General features: G+C 32.6%; 1 protein-coding gene across 5 annotated transcripts in view; it reads left to right on the forward strand.

The window, feature by feature from the left end:
* Positions 1–27,441, forward strand: part of rump (heterogeneous nuclear ribonucleoprotein rumpelstiltskin) — a 123,714-nt gene that overhangs the window by 32,976 nt on the left and 63,297 nt on the right. For all 5 annotated transcript variants that reach the window (XM_075369404.1, XM_075369368.1, XM_075369375.1 and 2 more), the window contains exons 4-6: positions 11,232–11,477; positions 14,042–14,195; positions 25,184–25,336. In XM_075369404.1, the coding sequence (XP_075225519.1) occupies positions 11,232–11,477; positions 14,042–14,195; positions 25,184–25,336 (553 nt within the window). The remainder of the gene's footprint in view (positions 1–11,231; positions 11,478–14,041; positions 14,196–25,183; positions 25,337–27,441) is intronic.

Here is a 27,441-nt window from a genome sequence, read left to right on the forward strand (position 1 = left end):
AAAAGAATAGAGAAATGGCAGAATGAAGTAGAAGAACCTACACATTCCCTTATATTAACTTTTAATCTTCCAGTACTACCAGAGGAGATTAAAGTGGGTTACCTGTCAGTTCAGGTGCAACCTTTCATCCCCATCCTACAACAATGCTTTCAATGCCAAAGGTATGGCCATATCACAACTTCTTGTTCGAAATCTGCAATTTGCGCTCGATGTGCCAAAGAAGGTAAAGACACCAACTGCCAGGAAGAAGAAAAATGTGCTAACTGAGGTGGAACACATTCAGCTCGATCTCAAGATTGCCCAACTTTTACGGAAGATAAGGCAATCTTAAAAATCTGTACCGAGCAAAAATTTTCTCTCTCAGTTGCCCGAAGAGAATAGAGAAAGATAGTTAACTATCAAAACCTCGTTAAACTGGTTGTCTCTTGCTACTGTAACATCAATTGAAGCTCCTATGAATGCAGGCAACCAACAGTGCGGATCCTGCAGTGATCTGAGAATAACTTGTTCAGGTGTTATCTGATCAGGTTATTTCACTCACTGCAACTATCTCTGAGTTAGTAGAAGAAGTCTGTAATTGCAGCTAGTGAAGCGAACACTAGTGGGATCCCTCAGAACGTTACTGTCTCTAAAGTTCTACCTTTGCAGAATACAGCGATGGTAAGCCACCCAATAAGCTCCCTGTTAAGGGAGCTTACACAATCACCTCCTCCGGGATGTCCACAACATCCCATTTTTCTAAATCTCCCCCTCCAACACCACATCTTCTGGAGGATATGGTAGAGGAACCACCCGACCACAGGGCATCAGAGTTTTTTAAACCAAAAAATCTGAAAAAAAAAACCAAATCACTGACAACTAAATTTTTCATATATATTTGTTTGTATTTTGTATCTTAACTATTTTTATGAGAGCATTATTCAGTGGAACATTAGAGGTCTTGAGTTTAATGCTCTAAAAACATCAAATCTCAAGCAAATTCCATTGCCATTGTTAATAGTATGATACTTGAGTGCCCTTCATATTTCCTGGGGCTCTTCTTTCTGCTCTGCTTGAGGAAATATGATAAACAGAGTCAGACAAGACTTAGACCTTTGTCTTCTAAATGATGAGTCATACACATTTATGTCTTCATCTTCTGGGGTACACTATCAAACATCGACCTCTCCTCTCCTTATGTACACCGAACGTACTCCCTCTTCTTAATTGGTCTGCTTGTGACAACCTTCATGGCAGTGACCACTGGCAAATTATAACCACTGGTGCCGACTACAAGATGAATAAAAGGCCCACAGAGATGGATTGTTGAAAAGGCAGATTGTAGTGGTTACCATAAAGCCTTCCCATCACAGTATGACAATGGTGCGAGGTGCCCTTGACGCACTTACATCTCTTATGTCTCTGATACTTGACAATGCTAATAGATATATCCCACAAACATCAGGAAACCAAAGACGTCTTTCTGTTCCTTGGTGGAATGATGATTGCTGAAACACTATTAGCAATTTACAGGCACTGCGCAAATGTAATCGCAGGCTACAAATGAATACAGTAAGGCTACAGCATTGTGTCGTCAAGTATTCTTGGACTCTAGGAGGAAGCCATGGAGGAAATACGTGGACACCATCTCACACACTACTCCCACATCTACTGTGTGGAAAAAGATCCGTACAATTTGTGAACCACCAAATCAATCCATTCTTGGACTTATTCATGAAGGAAAACCCCTTACATCAGCTTCTGCAGTGGCAGATTCTTTCTGTTCAGGTGTCTCTTACCTCATCATACAGTCATGAAATGAATTTCACAGGTACAAAATACAGATGGAAGTACTACCATTCAAAATTAGTGATTCAGTTGGTGAATTAAACGCTCAATTTTCATTCAACGAGTTGTCACACACAATTGGATCAGACACCTCCCTGGACAACATTCGTCTCAGTATGATCTCGCACCTTCCAAATTCAGTGTAACAACACCTATTGTGTATTTATAATGGTTTATTCTCCTCACAAGTTTTCCCTTCGGTCTGGTCAGAAGCCATTGTCATACCAGTGCTTAAGCCTGGTAAAAGAGAAAGAAAGCCCCTCAAGCTACTGCCGTATCTCCTTGACGAGCTTCTTATGCAAAGTAATGGAGAGAATGGTGAACCACAGGTTTACATGGTACTTAGAGAGAAATACCTCCAGAACAGTGTTGTTTCCGATAAGGACGATCATCCATTCACCATTTAGTGTCATTGGAAACAGCCATTCAAAATGCTTTCCTGCTACGCCAGCGCCTCGTCGCTAACTTCTTTGATATCACAAGGGTGTTTGACACGGCATGGCGACGTAGTATCCTAAATACTCTCAAAAAATGGGCAGTAAAGGGGAACATGCTGGCTTTTATCAGAGGTTTCTTAAACAACCGAACTTTTCATGTTCATATTGGAGATTCTCTTATCGGGTAGCATCACTTTAGAGAATGGAGACCCCCAAGGAAGTGTATGAAGTGCCATCTTGTTCACTATAGCCATCAACAGTATTGCTGATTGTGTGCACCCACCTGTTTCATGTTCATTGTTTGCTGATGATTTTGCTATATATATTACGTCCTAATATATACAGCAAAATTCAACAGTCACAAGAGAGAGACTACTACAAAACAATAATCTTGCCTTGAAGCTTGGTCCAAGGTGACTGGCTTCACATTTTCACCTGAGAAAACAAAATGTGTAGTCTTTATTGCTTCTACTCTGCAAGTTTTTCTCAGCGGAAAGCAAATTGCTATCACTCCTGATATCAAGTTTTAAGGTTTGATTTTTGATAACTGTCTTATGTGGGTCAAACACATCGCAGAAGTAAAAACAAAATGTTCCAAACTGCTAGATATATGCTACAAGTTCTTAGCAACACCAGTTGGGGAGCCAATAGGTCATGTATGTTGCAATTTTATTATTCCTTAGTTCGTTCCTATTTAGATTATGGTTGTATCACCTACTCTTCAGCACGTATTACTCCGCTGAAAATGTTAGATGCTGTACATGACGCTTCTCTCCGTTTTGCTACAGTGGCTTTTAGATCAAGCCCTGTCACTAGCATATTTCGTCACCACCATGCTAAAGTAACTAATGTGAAAAATCAAATTTTGCAGATTCTTCAGTTTATGAATAATAATTAAACGTCCTGCATCTTGTGGTAAATTATCCAATGCGTATCTCTTTCAGAAAGGCTAGTTTTAAACCTTTTCAGTTTTACGAATATACATTCCTATTTAAAATTTAACATTGAGACTTGTTTTTCCTGAAAAGCTGAGTTTTTTACAATTGTTACTTCAACATGGTGGGGACGATTTGTTGAGTGCGGTAAACCATCACTGGGATAGACATGACCAACTTGCAGCATCTTACTTTGCCCATCTTAAAGAGTAACCAAATCACGCGACTTTTACCGCAGTTCTTGTGAATCCTTACTGCACCTATGGGTTTAGGTATCCAGTGGTTACTTCAGCTTTTTAAACATGGATATATCTCTTCCTATTTTTCCAACTTATCCCCGTTCATAACCGCTGTGGAGAATCAACATTATAAATTTTATTTTTGATCTCACCATATACAAGAAACAATCGAACACCACTTATTGTCTTTCAACAAAATTTCACCATATCCTTAACAGAATAAACCCAGATGCAATAATACAGATGGATTGAAACAGAATACCGTTGAATGTGCATTTATTCTTAATAGCAGAATCTATATGTTTGGTCTACGCATTGTTAAAAGTATATTTACTGTAGAACTGTATGCCATCAATAAGGTTTTAAATATCGTTAACCCAAAATACCATCATATCCTTATTTGTAACGTCTCGTTTAGTGCACTCCAAGCTTTGGAAGATTTTTACTCTAGATGTCAGTTGGTCATAGAAATCTATAACGCAACCACCGAATTGAAACATCAAAACACACAAGTGAGTTTCTGCTGGATTCCTAGCCATGTAGGAATTGTGGCCAATGAATGCACAGATTCTGTAATAACACCAATCGTGTTACTGCATGTGATTTTAGCAGTTGTGTAAAACACACTGTTCAAACAAAGTGGCAAGGTGACTGGACTACCACAGTGGATAATAAAATCTGATACATTAAAAACATTGTGTTGCCATGGGAATCGTCTTTTAGAAAACTCTGTTGAGAGGAAGTAGTCCTTTGTAGATTGCGGTTAGGCCATACTAGTCACACACGGATGTCTAATGTCAAAAGTAAATGCACCAACATGCGTACGCATGTTGGTTTGACTGTGCGCCACATTCTTGTGGATTGCATTTGTTATATGACATTGCATAAAATTTAAATTGTTCAGAAACATTTTCACATCCTGGGCAATGATAAGGACTTAGATGTATTAATATTTTATATACCTTTTAATAGTGGTATGTATTTTTTTTTTTTTTTTGATATGAGTTTGGTATTAAATTTATATTTTCATCTGTTATCCGAGAAAGAGCCTTTTACACTCCTCTTGGAGTTGGTTATATTTATTTGGTTTATATATATATATATATATATATTATTTATACATAGTTTTTAATTATTTTTAAGTTTTTTATCTGTGATAATAGTTTTATTCTTTTTTTAGTGATATTATTAAGTTTTTAGTGAATTTTATGTTATTAGTTGTTCAGTTTTAGCTTTTTAATATTTTAGTTTTTAACTAGGATTAGTTTTTTATCTTAAATTTTGAGTCTTCCCCTTATCCAAGTAGGGACATCCCTCATGAAATTTTTTTAAACTCCTTTTATTTCAGTTAGAATTTATGTTTTTGGTTTTAAGCTTATTTTTAATTTTATATTTTACGGCTGTGATTTACTTTTAAGTTTTTTTAAAAATAAATTTTTCAGCTGGAATATTAGTTGTAAGTTTTTAGTTTTTAAGACTGTTTTTTTTACACTATTTATTTTCTTTTTTTATAAATTTTTATTCTGGGTGATGATAATGCCAAAGTGTTTTTTGTGCACCAAAAAATTAATTAAATGTTGAGTTAAAAAAAAAAATTGAACCGTAAGTTTTCTGATTGAAGAGAAAAAATAATCTGGTCTTCGGTTTTGATGTCAGGGATGAAGGAGGTTTTAGTTACCAGAATAAAGAAGCCTTTGATGTGAAGAATAAGAATGGAGTAAATTGTATGCGGGTTGTGTGGAAAAGTTGCCTCTTGTCAACAAATATTCCTGAAGTTCTTTTGAAGTGATCTGCAGGCGAGATCTGGTTGTGGGGAATCAGTATTTTCTAAATTAATTTAATTTTTCTGAGTTGGACAACCCTAAGTTATCAATTAGCTCTGATTTTGATTTGAAAGAGGAAATTTTTGGTAGCAATTAAGTGCTTAAGCAACCTACAAGGGCTGGATTACACTGCATGACATTATCTTAGTTTAGGTGGCAGGTGACTTCTGTGTTGAGATTAGGAGACTGTACTCTTTGTGCTACATAAGGCACTGACATCCTCAGGATTTCATTCCTTATGACCATGTGATAATTATTAGTGGCTCAAATTCCATTTACAGGTGTCTGCTTTCTTGTGTTTCAGCTAAGATTAAAAGGTTAGATTGTATGCGAGTGGTATGTACTGAAATTCTACATAGGTTTGACACTTCAGCCTTTGAAATTATTCAAAGAATGTGAACAATTGTACAAGAAAATGTATTGGACCACTGTGTGATTGTTCTGTTGTTATTGATCCAAATGTGATTCATATACCATTTGTACAAATGTCACAAGTTGCATTTATGTTCAAATGCTGAAGTGATACTGGATTAAGTATTTTTAGAAATCTTGAGGAAGAATCTTTATAAATGATGTAGGGAATTCTATTGGCGTCTTTAAAATTCACTTATATTTTTTCATTAATCTGCTGTAGTATTAGTCCAGCTTAAATTAATGTTAATTATTCAGGTTACAGTTTATGACCTTGAAAGTAAAGTACCTTGTTATCAACATTCTTGATGTCTCATTAAAATAAAGCTTGTTTCTTGATATATGAGACTACCCTAGAAGTAGTAACATTAACATTAAGGTTTCCTTAAAATATTTCAGGTTCTTTTGAAATATTTGTAAATAAATTATTGTGAATTCTTTCTAGCATTCTAAACAAAATCAGTGTCATAATACTTAGTGATTTTAATGTTAAAGTTTTGATAATGTTGCGGCCAGCTATTAACTCTGTTTAAGTAGCCGGTATGTGCATTTCTATGAAATTCAACAACTAGAATAAGTCTCTGCCACTTGCACCAAAATAATATTTTTACCTTTATTTTTGAAGATAATTTTTGAATTTTAGTAATATTTTCATTATAACTGGATTTAAATATTGTCTCCTATAAAAGTGGAAGTAAACTGCCTGATGACTTTTTGTAGTTCTACAAAGGGGGTATCAACAAAGAAAGGAAAACATATTTTCATTACCTTTTAAAAATACAATACTTGTATTTTTAAAAAATACAATCTTTAAGAAACTTTTTTTGAAATTCCCCTTTGAGGAAAATAATTATTTATGCCCAAAAAGAAAAAAATTGTTACTGAAGGAATTAACAAAATCTAGCTCTACCTCAGGACCAAGTTTTAATTTTTCCATTGACTTGTAAAATTATTTTTAAAATTATACAAAATAGTAATATGTTTTATATAAATTTTTAATTTAAAAGGTATTCCTAATGCATGGAGGTTGTATACTTATAAAAAGAATGAAATTAACTATAAAATTAACTTTTTTCCAAAGTAGAATAAAGCCATTTCAATCATTATTTAAAGAGAAAATGGCATTTCTAGTACAAGTATTAAAATAACTTCATTAAAACTAACAAAAGGATTTCACTTCTAATTCTCTTATTCTATTCTTGTGATAGAGAAATTATCAAATTCTTTCTGTTCCAAAGAAATATGAATTTTGATTTTATAAACTATAGAATTTGGTTTTAGTGATTTTGTTTATTCAATCGTTTTATTTGCTGATTGATAGAGTAAAAGTTACTATATTTTAAATATTAAGAATAAATATTCTCTTGATATTGATAAAGTTCTTTCCTCTATTTTAAAAGACATTATAGATGCTATCACTTCGATTGTTACTTCTCTCCATAAGGAAGGTTCTGTACTTGATTTAGAAAATTATAGAGTAATTTCATTTTTATCTGTATTCTCTGAAGTATTTGAAAAAATTTATCTTGATTTTAGTAAAAAAATCAGTAGACACAGTTATTTCTCAATTTTTTGAAAGCATTTTAAAAAGAAATCATACCTATTTTTTCAAACTCAGTAAAGCTTTTGATTTAGCTACCTTTGTGCTTCTTAGTGGAATTAGAGAGTGTCCTGCAACTCATTAGTCGTGCTTTACCGTAAGTATACTGTGGTATAGGTTTAAAAATTTCATCTTTTGGTGTAGATTCTGTAAAAGCACAAGATGCACACTTAATGTTTAATGTGGTGTTTCCCTAGTGTTCTTGGTTCCATGCATTTCTTAATATTTATAAATTACCTTTTTCAGGAACCATCTTGGTTAGCTCCTTCACTATGTTCTTTTGTGTGTACATCCGTGAGTGAGCAAGTGGTTGCACAATGTAGCGCAAGTGGTGTCATCTGTTGCACAATGTATAATCATAAAGTTTTTAACTAATGAAGGTATAAACCTGCAGAAATTTTAACTCTTTAAAGGTACAGTTTGGGGATGCTACACTGTCCCAGAACTGAGTGTATATGTGGGCCAGACAATTTAAGGGGGAGTGAGAAAGTGTAGAAAACGAAAGTCATGATCAACTCCAAAGGTTAAGTCTCACAGCTGACATCCATGCCATTTGAGAGCTTATTGAAGGTAATCGCTGGTTCACTGTTGAAGAAATCGCTGTGAAGGTATCAGCTGTGGGAGTGATCATTATCACTGATCATCTTGGCTTTAGAAAAATTACTGCTCGATGGGTTTTGATGTTGTTGAACGAAAATCAAAAACCGGTCAGGTTGGAAATTTGTGAGAGACTACTGAATTAATTTTGCCAAGAGGGGAACAATTGAAGCGCATCATATCATGTGATGAGACATGGGTCCATCATTACATTCTGGAGTCAAAAATGGCAAGTAAGGAGTGGTGAAGGAAGGATGGCTGCCCAGTGAAGGCCAAACCTGTCTGTCAGCTAGTAAATTTCTTGCAACAATATTTTTTTGACTAAAGGGGAGTTTTACTTGTTGATTTTCTCCACAATCAACAAATGGTAAACACAGCTTACTATTGCCAGCTGCTACATTCAACAAAAGCCGGCTACCGAAACAAAAGATGGGGTATGTCCATCAGAGATGTCATGCTTCTCCATGACAATGCCAGGCTGCACACAATGATTTTGAACAAGGAATAAATTGGAAAAAATGCACTGGGAAACCCTCAACCACTTTCCCTGTATTTGAAACAACTTCTGCTTTCTAAGGATACAGTATCAAGGGAAATCGATGACGTGGCTGCCAATGTTCGTAATCAGATAATTCAACAAGTGAGTTCAAGTGAATTCTTGTATTCAATTTGATGAATCAACAGATGGGACAAATATTTTTCTCATTTCTTATGTTTTATGAGGTATGAATGTGATAAAGACAGATAAATCAAAGAATCTGTGGTAATTTGCCAATCAATACCAATTCATGAAACAGGATAGTGCTTTTTGGTGTTTTTTTATAAAGCTATTAAAAACTATAACACTGATTGGGAAAAATGTATTGTATTTAGTGATGGTGCAAAAGCAACAACAGGAAATAACAGCGAATTTCTGAAAAAATTAAATGATCGTCTTATATAATGTGCGGAATGGACACACTGCTTCTTTCACAGACATGCTCTTGCCACAAAAATTATGCTGTTAAATCTCTGACGAATTCTTTGTAAAGCTGTAAAAATGGTTAGTTTTATTAAAAGTTGACGATTACAGAATAGGCTATTTACTAAAATATGTGATGAAATGGGCAAAAAGAAAAAATCCTTTCTCTTCCATATAGAAGTCAGATGGTTATCGAGAGGGAAAGTATTAACCCAATTATTGAAATTGTGACATGAAATAATAATATTTTTTCAGGATAAACAAATGCCATTCTCAGTGTTTTTACAGAATAATGAGTATATGTTGTTAGCTTAGCTGATGTATTTTTACATTTAAACAACTTGAATGCGAGTTTAAAAGCACATGATAATAAAATTTTATTAATTACAGACAAAGTTCATGCTTTCATTAGGAATCTTGATACCTGGATTATTCACCTTCAAAACAGAAATTTTGGTATGTCTCCATTCACTTTCGATTATATTGAGAAAAATTTGGATGAAGACATTATTATTCACCACAGTTTGGATAGCATGAGGATGCATTCACTTGAGTTAATGATTCAGTTGGCAGAATATTTCTGGGAAGATAAAAATGATTTGAAGAGATGCTTACTGAATCTATTTAGTGAAAATGCTGTTAAAGCTGCCAAGTTACCACTTGAAATTTACAACCAGCTCATAAAAATAAAACGTTACAACTACCATTCACATCTGAAGATTTAGGTATGTTTTGGCTTGCTCTTCAAAGAAAATATGGAAATTTAGTCGCAGAATGATTGAAAATATTAATCCCTTTGGTCACATCTTATCTCTCTGAAAAGGATTTTTTATCAATGGTTGCACTAAAAAGTCATCTTTTATCACTTAAAAACAATTCGCTTTTCTATGTTTTCTAACATAGATCCTTTTATGGAGAAATTTTTAAATGCTAAACAAACACCTACCATCTTATTCATTTATTTTCTTTATATGTGTACTTATAAATCATAGTAAAATGTTAGTAATGAATGATTTTTTTTTCTCCTAAAATGGTTTCATTATTGTTACATGTAAAGTTGTGACTGATTTTGCAATCCCCATTTCATATCACTGTGATGCCCATTTTGAGAAACGCTATTCTACAGTAATATTGTTTTGTATGAGGGTGGTCCAGAAAGTAACTTTTGTTTGTGCCTAGTGGAGATGGGTAGGGATAGAGCCACCATCTTGGCATCAAAATGTTTCTACACTCGGTACGCATCAAGCTGTCATAGCGCGTAGACTGTGATTTTTCTACTTTGTTGTGAATTATTGAAATGTGAGCTTCAATAGAAAATCCTGCGAGTTATGAGGTGCATTCAGTGATAAGGGTTTTACTGGCAAAAAACTTCAAACCAGTTTAAGTTGATTGGAAGCATTGTGAGGTGTATGGGGATAGAATTGAGCGAGGCAGTGGTGCATTCAGTTTAAAAATGGCTGCACCAGTGTTCGTGATGAGGACTGTAGTGGTCAGTCTAGCCTTGTGACTGATAAACTGACAATGAAAATCAATGATAAAATTTATGAAAATCTGTGCATTATAATTACGGAACTCGCTTCATTTCCCCTGAATTTCACAAAGTTTACTGCATGAAATTGTGTTGGGAACGCTTGGTTATCACAAGTTTTGTGCAAGATGGGTGCCAAAAATCTAAGGTGGCAGATTTCTATAGAGAAGAAATTGAAAAGCTTGTGCATTGTTATGATAAGTATCTCAGTTTAAATGATGACTATGTAGAAAAATAGTTAAGATTGATTGTCCCTTTCAAATGTATATAAAAAATTTTTTTTTTTTACTTTTTTAGTTTTTTATTTCAAAACTAGACAAAACTCAAAATAAGACTTTAAAATAAGACCCAAAACATTAATATTTTTTAATGTTCTAAACATTAAAAAATAATATGTTTACTATTTAAAAATTATTGCTTTAAATTTGTCAGTCAATTTAACTATGTAGTACTTTGTTTTAGCTAATAATTTCATAACTTAAATTTTTTTGGGTGTGATAGCTCTTTGTAATTGAAAATGAGAAAATTTTATTATCAGTCTTAAGTTTCTGCTGCATAGTGCTTCTGGCTTTATCACAGTTTTATAGTGTTGAAATTTGAGTTCCGTGATAGACCGTTATATATGTTTTTGTTTATAACATGAGGTAAATACTTTGATCAAGCTGCTGTAGATACTTTCAGAGATAAATTCAGAGTTCCAGTATAATATATTATCTTTTCTGTTTCTGTTCACGGTTAAGAGCGTATTAGTTAAGTAATAGATGAGTTTACTGTGATGTATATCAGGAATGCGACAGGTGTTTTAATTTGAAAAATGACCAGTATAATGGTGATTTTGTGGTTTTTTGCTGGTATTTTTTTTTTCTTTTTCAGGATTTTGATTGTGAGAGAGATAAACAGGGTCGACCATTAACTGGAGGAAACCGTTCTGATTCTAGAGGGCAACCACCTTCACGTCAGAGAGAAGAGAGACCTAATTGGGGGAGCAGTGGTTCTGCACCAGGCCCTGTTTCTAATCAGCCACAGAATAAGTGGGGCAATACATATGGTCTTAGTCCACAGTTCCTTGAGTCACTTTGGATTCAAGGACCACTTGTCTCACGAGTGTTTGTTGCCAATGTGAGTGATTTTATCTAGTATTTTTAAAATTTTAATCTATTTTAAGGTAGCTAAGAAAAATGCTCTCTTCTGATTATGTCATTAAGACGAAAAATGTATTAAAAGGCCAGAGGACAAAAATACGTGCATATTAGATTAAAAGGTTTTTTCTGTGTCTTTCAGATAATTTCTAATATTGTATTCAGATTCGTAGAACACTAGAAAAATACAAAGATGCACATAATAATTTGACTTTTATTTCTGTTTTAAAAAATTGCCATTGATTTAAAAAAAAAAATGTAACCTCCTTTTTCACTTAGGCCACTATTCTCTCCTATACTGATTGATAATTCTGGTGTGTAGGAACAATTCTGGTGAGGCTGGTGGTGATGACAAGTCACAATTACAAACTAGTTGAAAATTAAAAAAAATTAATCTAAATTTTGTTTGAATATTAAATTAAAATTGAACATTTTAAAATCTATTTTTAAATTGCAATTTAACATTTTTAAATTAATTTCACTTATGTTTAACTTACTTGTAATTTATATTATAATTAAGAAATGGTTTTAAATTGTAATCGTGTTTTTATTAGCAGGTAGTCAGCTGTATTAATAGGTCTCTTTCTTTCCGTAAGGAGAGAGAAGGCTATAATAACATTACTAATTGCAAGTTCCAAGTTACAAGGCTGGCTTATGAGGTGTGATTTGGAAAGTTTTAAGACAGTTTGTAACTTCAAAATGCAGTACTTACAGGCTATTGTTACGTATCTCCTTCAAAGTAGTCCCCTTCTGACTGAACAAACACACTGACTCCAACAGTGTTTACATTTTTGGAAACATTTCTGGAAATTTTTTTTTTAGGGTGAAATATTTTTTTAAAACCCTCTCCTTATTTGCCTGGATGTTTTCAGTAGAATGAAATCGGTTCCCTTTCAGCAAAAATTTCAATTTAGGAAATGGTTAGAAGTTGGCAGGGGTTGGCAGGGGGTTAAGGAAGCTCAGAAATTTGGTATTTGGCCAAAAATGTGTGAATGAGAATGCATAATGAACCTGTGCATTGTTGTGATGGAGGACCCAAATCTTGTCTCTCCAGAATGCATATTTTTTGTGCTTTTCTTCTGCATATTTTTGTGCAAATGCTGAAGGACACTTTCATTATTCCTGGTTGACAGTGTGCCCCCTAGGGGCAGATTTGGGATGCACAATACTTGTAGAATCAAAGAAACCACATTGCCTTCACATTTGACCAACTGTTGCACTATTTTTGGTCGTGGTGACCTAAACTTTGATCCTTCCAATACGATGATAGTGCCTTCTTTTTTGGATCATACCAGAAGCCCCATCACCTATAAAATTACCTTATTTAACTAATCTGGGTCAGTTTCTGTTCAGTCAGTTCTTAGGATACTTCAACTTTGTGTGCTGGTCTGACAACAATTTTGGAATGAATTTTACAGACGTTTAACACATACACATATCTTGTTAAAATGTTCGGTTTTTGAAGTTGAAGGCCGGCGAGACTGGAGGTCATCTTCGACTGATTTGTGACCATCTTTGAATTGGATAAAAACATGTGACAATCTCAGATATTTATTAACAAAAACTATTTTTATGAAGCTGATTCATAAGTTTCCAAAGTGGATTTCCTGGTTTTCAAACAAAATTTATCACTAACTCATTGTACTGTTTTTTTATCAATTTTGCAAAACCGATAATCTACCAAGAACCGAAAATATGTTTTCACTCACCAGGATGCCATTCTCTGCTGAACTGAGATATCGTGATGATCATTACGAGATGTTTCAATGACAAAAAGCAAGCTCTCCCTTCCACACCCGTCTGCAAATCTACCTTTTCCTATTGAGCAGTGCTATCACCTGTCTTAAAACGTTTGTATCACACCTTGTTCTTTGATTGGTCACTGCAATGTGAGATTGTTAATAAGAGTCACTCCTCTATCTGGAGACTGTTGTTAGCATTGATGTCAACTTGGGCTGTAGTTGGCTGCTAGCTTACTTTTCTTGTTTTCCTCGCCCCTTTCTGCTTTGTACAACACATGAAATGTTCCTGCACTTGCCTTAGTAGTTGTCTAATATCATCTCTCATGCACAGCTCTTGGAATTAATGGAATACAGGACACAGCAGTCCTGTACTACCTATGTAAGGAGGTTATATGACTGCAAAAGAAAAAAGTATGAATATAAATTATTTCTTTAAGTTTAATTAAATTGTTTGACATCTCTGTGTCAAGATGTTTCTTCATGTAATTTATATAGTTAGTGTTTTTTGAATTTAACATTGTAGCAATATGTGGAATATTTCTTCAGGTTATTGTGTTAGCAGATTTGTTAGTTGTAATTTAAACTACTGACATACATGATTATGTAAGTTTCACAGATTGTGAATTATTTTTTTTCAGAAATTGAATATTATATTTTAAGAATTTAGTTTTACATTAAAAATATCAAACAATCTAATATGATTTAGAGTTTTTGAAATTTTTGTCCTATTTAAAGTTAATGAACTGACAGTATTTTAAGTGCAACAATTAATTGCTTGTAATGGATGGTTTTATTTTTCTAGTTGGATTATAAAGTTGATCAGAAGAAACTGAAAGAGGTTTTTAAATTAGCTGGTCGTGTTGTGAGGTGTGAGCTGAGTCTTGATAAGGATGGAAAGAGCCGGGGATTTGGTATAGTTGAATATGAACATCCTGTTGAAGCTGTGCAAGCTATTTGTATCCTTTAAATAAGCCTTGTTAAGATTCCTTCTTTTTTTTGTGATTTGTCATGGTAATGTTAATGTCATTTAAATGGATATATGAATTACACAAAAGAATCAGGTTTATCTTATGTCATGAATTACATAAAAATAATTTTTATTAAGTAAAAATATATCATATTAGCTGATCGGCACATGTCTGTGGTGGGTCGCTGATGCAGATGCAACTGATTTAAGGTTTATAAGTTAAGGTTAATTGTAACTGTTTATCATTACCTTCTTTAGTGAGTTAAACAGAAACATGTTAAGCCCACCAAATGTGCAGGTGACACCCTTACAAATTTTCCTTCCTTTTTTTCAGTGCAGAGATATTGCATGTAGCGAACGTCATTCACTCACCAAAATTGTGGTGGCTGTAATATGCATTGATCTTACATGTGCCACAGTCATAAGGAAGACTAAGTTAGTTAGCATAAAGTGGCAAATAAATTTACCACTTAATACTACTCCTGTCATTGAAGAATTCAGTACTGTGCATGCAAAGTTGTAACTCGGTTAGAAAAAAAACAGCATGTGTAATTGTCGTATTAAAGTATATATGAGACTTGTCTGATAATTTTTGCACATATATGCGTAGCATGGAAATGAAAAGAGATATTGGAATGAAATAAAAAAATGAATAAAAGTACAATTCCTTTAGCTACAAAATGCAGTAATTATTTTTCATTATAGTTCTCGTTTACATTGATACACTTTTCCCATGTGACAAGTTTTTGCATTCCGTCACGAAAAGGGCAGTCTTTCTCAGATCCAGTTGGCCACAGCTTCCCTCATCGTTGGTCGTGTAATGAATTACCTTCGAGATCTCTCTTTATATGAGGGAAGAAGTGGAAGTTGCATGGAGCCAAATCTGGTGAGTACGGCAGATGCAGAATAGGTTCAAATTGCAGCTTGCGGAGAGCCATCAGAGAGTTGGCATAGTGTTCATTGTGCACAGATTTTACACTAACCCAATTGCTTGATAATACGTCCTCCCCATTCTTTAGATATATACTAGATATCTTGAAATAAGTCGAAGGAAAGGACATCATCTCAGTGTCAACAGTTCTTACTTTTTAATTGAAATTTCTTCCTTATCCAGATTAAGATTGTTATCTTTTTTTATGAGTTATGTGTCTACAGGACTTTTTCAGATTTCTATGACAGAACACAAGCTGAGCAAAAATCACAGCTATGATTAAAGATATACATGTGTGTCAGTTTTTTTTTTTGTCTTCAGTCATTTGACTGGTTTGATGCAGCTCTCCAAGGTTCCCTATCTAGTGCTAGTCATTTCATTTCGGTATACCCCCTACATCCTACATCCTTAACAATTTGTTTTACATATTCCAAATATTGCCTGCCTACACAATTTTTTCCTTCTACCTGACCCTCTAATATAAAAGCGACTATTCCAGGATGCCTTAATATGTGGCCTATTATAAGTCTGTCTCTTCTTTTAACTACATTTTTCCAAATGCTTTCGTCATCTATTTGCCGCAACACCTCTTCATTTGTCACTTTATCCACCTACCTGATTTTTAACAGTCTCCTATAGCACCACATTTCAAAAGCTTCTAATCTTTTCTTCTCAGGTACTCCGATCGTCCATGTTTCACTTCCATATAAAGCAACACTCCAAACTTCCAAGTATACTTTCAAAAATCTTTTCCTGACATTTAAATTAATTTTTGATGTAAACAAATTATATTTCTGACTGAAAGCTTGTTTCGTCTGTGCTATTCAGCATTTTATGTCGCTCCTGCTTCGTCCATCTTTAGTAATTCTACTTCCCAAATAACAAAATTCTTTTACATCCATAATGTTTTCTCTTCCTATTTTCACATTCAGTGGTCCATCTTTGTTATTTCTACTATATTTCGTTACTTTCGTTTTGTTGTTTATTTTCATGCGGTATTTCTTGCGTAGGACTTCATCTATGCCATTCATTGTTTCTTCTAAATCATTTTTACTCTCAGCTATAATTACTATATCATCAGCAAATCGTAGCATCTTTATCTTTTCACCTTGTACTGTTACTCTGGATCTAAATAGTTCTTTAACATCATTAATTGCTAGTTCTATGTAATGATTAAAAAGTAACGGGGATAGGGAACATCCCTGTCAGACTCCCTTTCTTATTACGGCTTCTTTCTTATGTTCTTCCATTATTACTGTTGCTGTTTGGTTCCTGTAAATGTTAGCAATCGTTCTTTTATCTCTGTATTTGAACCCTAATTTTTTTTAAATGCTTAACATTTTATTCCAATCTACATTATCGAATGCCTTTTCTAGGTCTATAAATGCCAAGTATGTTGGTTTGCTTTTCTTTAATCTTCCTTCTAATATTAATCTGAGGCCTAAAATTGCTTCCCTTGTCCCTATACTTTTTCTGAAACCAAATTGGTCTTCTCCTAACACTTCTTCCACTCTCCTATCAATTCTTCTAAATAGAATTGTAGTTACGATTTTTGATGCATGGCTAGTTAAGCTAATTGTTCTATATTCTTCACATTTATCTGCCCCTGCTTTCGTTGGTATCATGACTATAACACTCTTTTTGAAGTTTGTAAGTCAGTTTAGTCTGTTTAATTATTTACTTTAGAAGAAGAATTTTTGTAATTTATGACCAGTTCAACATGAGTGAAATAATAATTTTAACCTAGTTGGTTGGATATTAATCAAACAACATTGATTAGATTAATTGGATAAATTAATTAGATAAATTGCATGATGATAAAAAAAAATGAAGTGAGTTTATATATAAATAATGCATCTCTTAATTCATTTATTTGAATATTTTAGAAGTTGGAGTTATAAGTTATTTGTGATCATTGTTTACAAGAGAATAGATTAATCTATCGATTGGGCTAGTTTTAGCATCATCATTCAGTTTCTAGTAAATTCAGAATTTTTTATAAATACCTTAAGTAAAACTTTTTGAATTTCTTGTGTCAAATAGTGTATTTTGGTAGTAGTATTTTATCATTTGGTGTGGTTATATTATTTGTTCATTGTAAAATGTTTTGATGAAGGTAGAAGATAACAACATTTACCATCAAATTTTTCGTATCAAGAAGTTGCTGCAGAATTGCATATCAAGTTTCAAAATGGATCTTATATATTAAAATATTTTACTTCTTTTAAGCATTGTGGAAATAGTTAATAACTGTAAATGATTATATTCTGGTCCAAATTCAGGAGTTTTTATTGTTTCAATACTGGAGTTAATTTTATTATCATTTTGCTCTTTAAATGATGTATTCTGCTTTCCATCTACTTTTGCACATTGCCACTGCATTCCAGCTTTTCAAGCTTGCATCATCTCCATAAGGTGCCTTTTCAGTTCAATTCTGAAATATGTTAGCATGTCTATCACTAAAATGTTGTTTAATATACAAATTCCATATAATATAAAAAAATCCCTTTTGGCACACTGGAAGGTGGAGGTAAATTTCACCGTTGCTAAGTAGGGGATAAAAAAGATTTCCACCTTAAAGTAAGAAAAATTTTAAATTTTTTGAAATTGTTGCATGTGAAAAGGTTTCACATGTTAGCATATGACAAGCCCATCTTACAATTCCAGCAACATTTTGGTCATCCCTTACTGTAAGGGTTGATCATATAAAGAATTGTTTCAGACAAAAGTTGTAGATTCGACTTTAAACAGATTCGATACTGTGCCTGGTCTTCTAAATCCCATTTTGACACCCCCTGGGGCAGTGATTGGTGATATCAAAAAACTTTACTTAGATAAGTTTTAGGCCCTTATCCAAAAAAAATAGTAGGAACTTAAATGAATTTGATGTTTTACTTCATAAGAAAGTTATAGCGATATTTTGTGTTTTCGAAAAAGTCCCCGCATATCCACCCCAATGGTCTGATTTTGATCGTTAACAAACTCAACCGAAATTTCAGAATGTTATTTTTAAGGAACAATCTGAAAGTGATTAGTGCAAAATTACAGCAGTTATGTTGTCCACAAGAAAGTGAAATATATATATATATATAAACTTTTGAGCTGATGGTGGTTTTGGGGTCTGGGGATGTGAAACGCGAAGATATGGCAAAATTTTTCCAGAAGTTGAATCATGGTATCCATTACAATAGGTAGCTTTCTTATGAAATCTACCTAAAAAGGTAGCAAAATAGCTTAATTTTTTCCAGTAAATTAATATATAAAAAATATATTTTCTGAAATTAAAAAGAATAAAAATGTCCTTTAAAAAAAGAAAAATTTTTTTCTTTCACTTTGTGTACAATTAAATGCCATGTGTATAAATTTGAATTCTATCTAGTTTTTGAGTTATAAAAATACTTGTTAGAGATATTTTTTGTCAATATTTAAGAAGAAGATCATTAAATTATCCAAAAAAATGACAAAGAGGATTGAGTTTATTTGCAAGTGTACCTAATGAAAGGAAACCAGTGGATATTTAGCTTGAACAGCAGGAAGATACACAGTAGGTAATGTTTTTGCATTTAAACTGCTAGTGGAAAAGCATATACATGTAGGGCAGTAGACTTGTGTTGACAGATTTTTTAAAGGGATATACTTACCAAAATTAAATGGGAAAAGATCCTGGAATTAGGCGTAATTCTCAATGCTTGTAGTGATGTGCTTAGGTTGTAAAAGTGCTGCAGGGTAAAGATAGGAAATGAAATAACAGAAGAATTTATAGTGAATAAAGTTTTTCATCCAGGATGTTGATTGTTATCAACTTAGTTTAAGTTGTAGGGATACAGAACATTAAAGAAATGGCACTAGAGAAAGTGTTTAGAGAGGTAGGTGTGAAGGCGGGAGATGAGTATATGTTCATGATATACCTAACTGATAACCAGATTGTCTAATTGTCTAATTGATTAACAAACTTAAACATTGTGATGAAACTTGAAGAAGAATATTTTTTTTGCAAAGCAGGTTTTAATATGAACCTTAACAGATGTGAATATCTTAGTTTAAGAATGAAAACGATAAATGATTGACTAGAGAAGGAAATAACATCAGGTTAAGTAAGGCGGTATTTAGGGATATTTATGGGGAATGGAAAACTTATGATGAGTGATTGAGTAGAGTAATGAAGAATAGAATGATTAAGAGTCCTCTGAATTCCATTTGATAAGGTAAGAATTTAAAAGGAAGAAAGAAAATGTTTTGTAGATGTGGTATAGAGTTATTATCTAAAACTCTTTCTAATTCCAAAAAAGCTTGTGAATAAAGAAACAAGATGAGTGTAACTGTGTGTGTGACAAAACCCCCTCTACAAACCTACGATAATGTGTTGAAATCCATTTACCGGGTTTGTTTTCAGTAGCAGTTAAAATGGAGTTGAGTATGGCCAATACATCAACACGATTAAAACAGCATTCAGTAATCAAATTTTTAACAGCAGAAAATGTGAATCCTATGAATATTTTTCATCTTTAAAAAGTGGTTTATGGTAGTGAAACTGTTGACAAGAGTACTGTGAATTTTGTGGGCGTTTAAATTTTGCGAATATGAAGCTGGTAAAGCGATAATTGAGGACGCACCTTGCAGCAGACGACCAGTTTCTGTGACTGACGAGAAAATCGAAAGGAGGTGGATGATATGCTTCAAAGTGACCAGTGAATCACCCAGCAACGCTGGGTATAATAATTAACGCTGGATATTCAGTTAAGTATAACTAAAGAATGAGTAGGCCTTATTATCGAGCAGTTGGGTTATCGTAAAATCTGTGCATGATGGGTACTGTGCAAACTGATAGATGAACACAAGCTGTGTCGAGTGTTGTGAAGAACTTTTACAGCGCCATTGTGCTGAAGGAAACTACTTCCTTTTCAACATTGTGACAGGGGATGGAAGTTGGTTGCATCATACCAATCCAGTAGAAAAAAGGTAAAGCGTGGAATACAGATATTATGAATTGGCAAAACCTAAAAAATTCAAAACTCAAGCCTCTGAAGAAACTCCTTTTGATGGTGTTTTGGGATGCCGAACATGTTTAAGTGATAGGAACATGAGACAACTGTGAACTCTGAACGGTACATAGAGACATTAAGACACCCTAGACGATGACTATATCACGTTTGAAAGACCACCATGCCCATAATTTTGCAACATGACAATATGCGGCCTCGCACATCATGCGCTGCTGCAGAGGCTCTCCGGAAGCTGAAGTTTGAGCCTATTCTGCATCTGCCATACTCACTGAATTTTGCTCCGTGTGACTTCCACTTCTTCCCTCATCTCAAGAGGGATCTTAGAGGTAATTATTACGCCACTGATGATGAAGTGAAGGAAGCTGTAGCCACTGATCTGAGAAAAATTACCAGAATTTGTCAGTGAAGGAATGCAAAAACTTGTCACATTTTGGGAAAAGTGTATTATGTATACTGAGATTATGTTGAAAAATAAATATTACATTTTGTAGCTAAGGTATTGTACTTTTATTCATTTTTTATTTCATCCCATTATCTCTTTTCATTCCGTAGCTATGCATATTTGTGTAAAATCAGCTGAGCCTTATATTTTTCTTTTGTTATTTGTTTGATGTAATTATAGAATTGTGTACCGACTGATGATGATGTGGGATCCCACTTAAGTCCACTTTGGTATTTTTTTAGGTTTTTCTATAACTGTTTTGGTGGTTATTTTTTGAATATATATATATATATATATATATATATATATATATATATATTTCATTGATTAAACAATTATGATTATTTCATTATTTAATTTTATGAGACTAAGTGTTATTTGATTTTTATTGAATTGTTATAATATTTGGTGTAGTTTTTCTATAATAATATTTATAAAAAACAAATAACAAAGTAACTACTGTACAACCAATACATAAGACACAAAAGAGTGAAAACAATATACAAAGTATCTGTAAACTAATATCATTGAAAACATTACTAAAACTTACAATAAAGAAATATAAGTTTACAAAACATATAATAAATATTGTACCAGCATACAAACCTAATAACCATATAATATAAATTTAAAGAACAAAAATTAATAATAATAATACAAAATGATCTGTGTGGAATTTATAAAATTAAGTGTAATGATTGTGATTGTGTCTGTTTAGGAAAAACAAATAGTTCTTTGAAACTAGATTTCTTGAAAATTATAAAACTTAGAAAAAAATATAAATTAGGTTGATCTAATATGGCAGACCATCTAATAAACAATAAACATTTCTATTTCTGATATTAACACAAATTTAAAAATATTAAAAATTAATAAAGATTTCATAAGATTAAATATATTATAAAATATATTACATATATGAGAACTATTTAGATTAGCTGAACTTCCGATTAATTATATACCCCTTATAACTACATATTTTAGCTACTTTTCTACGTAAGTAAGTCACTTAACTGTAAAAATGTAATATCCTCCTCATAAAACCCTGCTGCTTGTAAATTAAGCGAGTTGAAAAGCAAAAAAAGTGAGTCGAGTTGAAAAACACCTTTTTCAACTAATCATTTTGAAAACGCTGTGTCGCTAACTATTTGTTTATTTTTGGGAAAAGGTGATAATCAATGGCAGCCAAATCAGGGCTGTGTGGAGGATGGTTAAATAACTCCCATTTGAAACTGAATTTGGTGTTGAATGCATACTGAAGTATGCAGACAAGCGTTGTCATGAAGAAAACTGATGTCTGAAGTCAGCTTACTACATTGTTTATTTTGTATGTTTATTTTTGTATTTTGTATGTTTATTTTGTATAAGTATCAGCATTATTTCTGTTCAAGGCTATTCAGAAATTAACTTCCTCTTCTCTGTAATGCAAAGTGTCGAAAAACTATGTTTCTATCTGGCTTAATTCGCAGGTGACTTGAGTTTTATGACAAGGATATTCAAAAACATGTTTACAGCACAAGTACCTTTGGATAGCAGTTGTGTAGAAAATTAGCTATTAGATGTATGTAATAAATTGTTTTTTTTTTATAAATTGGTGTTTTTTTAATAACAAATTGGAAGTTCAGCTAATATAAATAGTCCTCATATATGTAATATTTTTTTTTAATATATTTAATTTTATGTCATTTTTATTAATTTTAAATTTGTGTTCATATCATAAATAGAATGTTTTTGTCAGGAAAATTCAGGAATTGCAAAAAATTCACAGAATGGCATATTTTTGTTGCAGAATTAAGATTGTTAGTTGTTAAAGTATTTTTTAAGAAATATCAAAATATATTTGACGTACTTCCCTGGCATCTGGAAATGGCGACCCTCATCACCCAGCACATTGCAACTACATGCATCAAGCAGCCATTAACATGTCCTGTTCTTATTTATATTCCCTAATTATTCTTTTATATTAAAGGAGGAATATTCCAAATTGCAGTTAATTTTTTCACGTGAAATTTTAATAAAAAGTTACTATTGAAAAATTTAAAGGTTGTTGACTGTTTTATTGGAAGTTCTCTTTTAAATGCCATCTAAAAAGACTGTTTAATAATGATCAGTGGTTAGATGTAAACTTACACCCAGAATTTAGTCGTTTGAGAAGAGGTAGAGAGATGTGTATTATGCTTTTTGTGGTGCGTGTAAAAACATTTTGGATTGGGCATTATGGGTCACAATAAGGGCCTTTCATCATATTATGATGGCATTCTGTAAATATGATAGTATAATAATGACAAAATATTTTTCAAATAAATGTTAATGTTTGTTTTCTGTACAAAATAGTGTGTTCTGGTCTAGTTTTTTTATCTGTATTACTTTTAGTCACAGTGATTTTAGTTTTCCTTTAAGTTGTGATCATACAAATATTCTTTATTAAATTGAAATCTGTGTTTCTTAGCATTTTTATGCAATCAAAGTTATTAAATATTGTTTTTTGTTTACTTTCAAAATAATGTAGGCTACTAGTTTTTGTGAAAAATTTTTATTAATCTTAGGAGTGAGCCATTTATTTTTAAAAATTGCTTTAGTCAGTTTAATTTTAGTTAGTTTTTATTTTTTACGTGTTACTTTCAGTTTACATGATTTTTATTTTTATGTAAGAAACTAGTGTTAAATATTGCTTTCTTTTGTACTTTGCAGTGATAAAAATTTTGTGATAAACATTAGCCAAGGCTTATCTGCTTGGATTTTACAGATTGCAGTCGATGTACCATACCATGATGTTCAGTTAATAAGTTAAAGCTGAAGAATATGGATGACCTCTGTGATTAATTTCTAATTGACATTGGTCAGAGTATTATTACAATTAAAGCTATTCAGACGAAGATAAATGTGATAAGAATTTTTTGACAGATTTTCAGTTATTACACAAATTAACAGAAAATGTATTCTAGATTGATGTCTTCTATAAAGATAATTTAATTTACAAAATGAATTTTAATTAGACATTATCATTTACTGATCTTTTCAATACCTTAAAAGTATTGTATTAAAGCCATTGGATGAAACCTTTTTAATATATAAACCGTTGTATATATTTATATAATTTGGGGGGGGGGGTAAGTAATACATTTATTATGTAATAACCTTGTTGAAAGTAAAGCAGGATACTACTCATAGTCAGCTGCCTCAAAATAAATATTACAATTTTGTAATTTAGCAGTATATAGTACTTTTAGGTTATATCTAAATCATAAGATGATTTTCGGTAGACAAATCTACAGATTAGTTTTGATATAAAATGGTGATTCTTATTTTTATAATGTGATAAAATTGTAGTTCTAATTACTAGCCTGATGGGAAAAAGGTTTGCCATCTATTTAACTTAGTTTATGTTTTAAAAATTTGATGAGCTCTGCTTTTTCTGGTTGGTCTTTGTTTCTCATATAGATGGATCAAACCGTAGATGGGAATATTAAGTGTCTGAGAACAGTTAACTGTCTCTCTCTTTGAGAAGTAATTGTTGTCTTTTACACCATCATGTATATTTTAAACTTTGCATAATTTCACCCCAGGTGAAGTCTGGCAATTAGCTAGAATTCACGAGGTTGTTCTGGCTGAATGGTTCAGTTAGATATATCCATGTACCATACAGTTTTGGAGATAGGTGAGGGTTTTCAATTTTTGAGCTGTTCGAAGGCAAAAGCTGAGTTTTTAAAACACTGATTTAAATGTTTACCTAGGCATTTGTATGAGTGGCATCCCTATGAAGCCTGATTTATTTCTATGAGTTATAAAAGTTAGAGGGCGTAGATGACTCCTGTTGAAGCCCATTAGGGCTATACGAACGGTGGGGAGGGGGGCGACCAGAAGCATCACAAGGTGGGTGTCTTCTCCCCTACTGGGTGTTGTGATATAATACCTGGATCAAAAGCATTTCATTACAGTAATGAAACTGATATACGTTAAGTATAGTAAGAATTGATTAATATTTTTCTTTATAACATATATTAAACATTTTAATGTTTATATTACATCATAAAATAGCATGTAATTTTAAATCATGGTGATGTTTGGACATTCTTACACATTTAAAATGAATAAAATTCGAAGAATATCTTGCTTATTCCACAATGTCAGTCTTCTTTGTAGGTTACTAAATGACACCTCTTTCCCAAATGTGTTCTATCTGTGTAGAAAATGTGTTCCTTTGCTGAGTTTGGTGCTGGCATTTTAAAAGCAAATATTTTCAGTTTCCTCTAAGGAATTAATTGCAGAAGGACATGATTGATGGTTCTGAATCTTTTCTTTGGATAGATTTTGTGTTGTGTGACTTAGTGTGTGACATTTTTCTGTTGGTAAGTCAGGAATTTCAGGTTGACTTAAGTTGTGCTAAAGTCCTGATAATTACGTTTTTATTTTTATAGTTGATTTGTTGTTTGTTTTTGAGAGAGGCCCAATTTTTTTAGTGGAACCTGTAAAAATTTTTACGTAGTTTAGGATAATATGTCATGATATATGGCTTACTATTATGTAAGGATGTTTCTCTAAATATTGCTGAAAAAAAGTAAATCCACATTATTGTCAAACATCCTTAACTTTCTTTATAGCTATGCTACATAACCAGGTATTGTTTGATCGCCGAATAACTGTCAGAATGGATCGAGCTGACAAACCTGATGGACCAATAAAGCTTCCAGAGGGGCTTAAAGGAATTGGAATGGGACTTGGTAGCAATGGACAGCCTTTGCAGGATGTGGCACGTATGTTTTTTTTAAATATTTCATCAAAATTTCATGATTTCCTTTTTAAAGTTGATTAATATAGAATGTATGAACTTAAATACAGTCATGTTATCAGTATTCATAAAAATTGTTACTTATATACATAAAAATTGGTAGTAGTTTGAATTTGATTTAGAGTTTTGAAGGAATTTAAATTATGTTAATTTGAAATTTGGTAGGGAATGCTAGTTTGTTTTTTGGGAAGGAATTTAATGTGGTTAAAATGTGATGTGATCTTGGTTAATTTTTTTGTTATATAAAAATTTGTTTTAGCAAATTTTAATGACTGAATGTATTTATTATTATTGTTTTTATATTTTGGTTTATATTTCTGCATTTGATTATTACTAACTTCTATTTTGACTGGATACTGTTTTGTTGGGTTCCAGGATTGATATCCAGTATGAAAGTGTTTTGAATCCATAGGAATTCATCTAATTTTCTTTAAAAAAATATTCTATATAAAATATATTTAAAAGTTGCGGTTTTCTGTACTGTCACAAAATTTTTCAAATTTGGAAGATATTGCAGGTTTTCATTTGAAACAATATTATTCATCATATGACATTTTTTAATAAATGCCTTTATTTTGTCGTCTACTGAAAATTGATTTGTTGTTTCGCCTTGCAAACTTAAATTTAATTCATTGAAGTGATTAAAAATATCTGATAAGTAGGCTAGTGTTGTAATGCACAACTAGGCTGTCAATTGATCACGCAGTTCAAAATCTGTATCCATTAGGAACATATGCACCTCTGAATTTAGGTCAAATAACCTGATTAGCATTTTCCTTTAGAAAGCTATCTCACCCCTTTTTGTGTAGCAGTAACTGATTGTTGAAATTGGCCATTTCAGAATACAGTTAAGAAAATAAACGAGCGTTTAAAGCCCAAAATTTAATAAATATGTACACCTTCACAACCTTATAGAGCAAGTTCAAATTGTTCTGGCAACAATTTTACTGCTAAAACTTCTCTTTGGGTGCTACAATTTTCTGTTACTGATACAGTTTTCTGTGATCAATTTTATATTGATAGCAACACCTCCGTATTTGCACCATTAGAACAGAAGCCAACGCACCACTTCCAGTCCTGTCTATTTTGTGTAAAGAAGTCATCCAGCTTTTTGAATATTTTACTGGCAGTAGTTCATGTTGATAGCTCACCACAAAATAAATAATCCTCTTCAAATTTTACTTTGAAATACATATCGCATGTGATCTTAAGTTGACCTAGTTTCTTACAAATTTGCTGTGATAAAGTTGTATGGTGAAAAAAATCAGTATTTTTGACTTGAGCTGTTAAGTTCTGTTTAATATTTAATGCCATACTTTCAATTTTGCAGTGCATAGTATCATTCAACAGTAGTATCATATCTAGCTGTTTAGCTGACGATTCACCCATCATACAAGTAACTATATTTTTTGCAGCAGGTAGCAACAAACCTTCACCAATTGTATGAGCTTTTCCACATTTTGCTATTTTTAAGCTCACTGAGGTGATTTTTCAATAAGAAGACAGCTTTTTTTTGTGCATTTTATCTCTTTGCTAATTTTTGAACAAAATAATCCTTAGATTTGCTTACTAACATTAAAGACTAATATAAGGGTCATTCAATAATTAAACAAACAAATAGCTGTGCAGCAAATATGGTTTATTAAATATATACAATTTTTTTGTTGTCTACTTTTCCATGTAATTCCCACCAACTTTTCTGTATGTCCCATCTTTTTACAAGTCTTCTTACCCCCTCAGCGAAGAACTCTTACCATGATCTTGAAGCCAGTTTTATACTTTTTTCTTTATATCTACATTGTCATTGAACTAGATGCCACACAAAGCTTCTTTCATCAGATCAAAAATCTGAAGGTTCAAGGTTAGGGCTGTAAGGAGGATGGGGGTAGGAGCTCCCAACCCACTTTTTGCCAGTAGTTTCCAGTGTCAATTGTGCTGTATTAGGTCGAGTGTTGTCTTGAAGAAGAAGCACGCCTTTCCTCTGCCATCCCGGACATTTCCTCTTCAACGTGGGCTTGACTTTGTTCTCAATTGTGGCTGAGTAGTATAGGCTGTTGATAGTGCATTGCT

The sequence above is a fragment of the Lycorma delicatula genome, chromosome 1, assembly GCF_047948215.1.
Source record: "Lycorma delicatula isolate Av1 chromosome 1, ASM4794821v1, whole genome shotgun sequence".
In the NCBI taxonomy this organism is placed as follows: domain Eukaryota; kingdom Metazoa; phylum Arthropoda; class Insecta; order Hemiptera; family Fulgoridae; genus Lycorma; species Lycorma delicatula.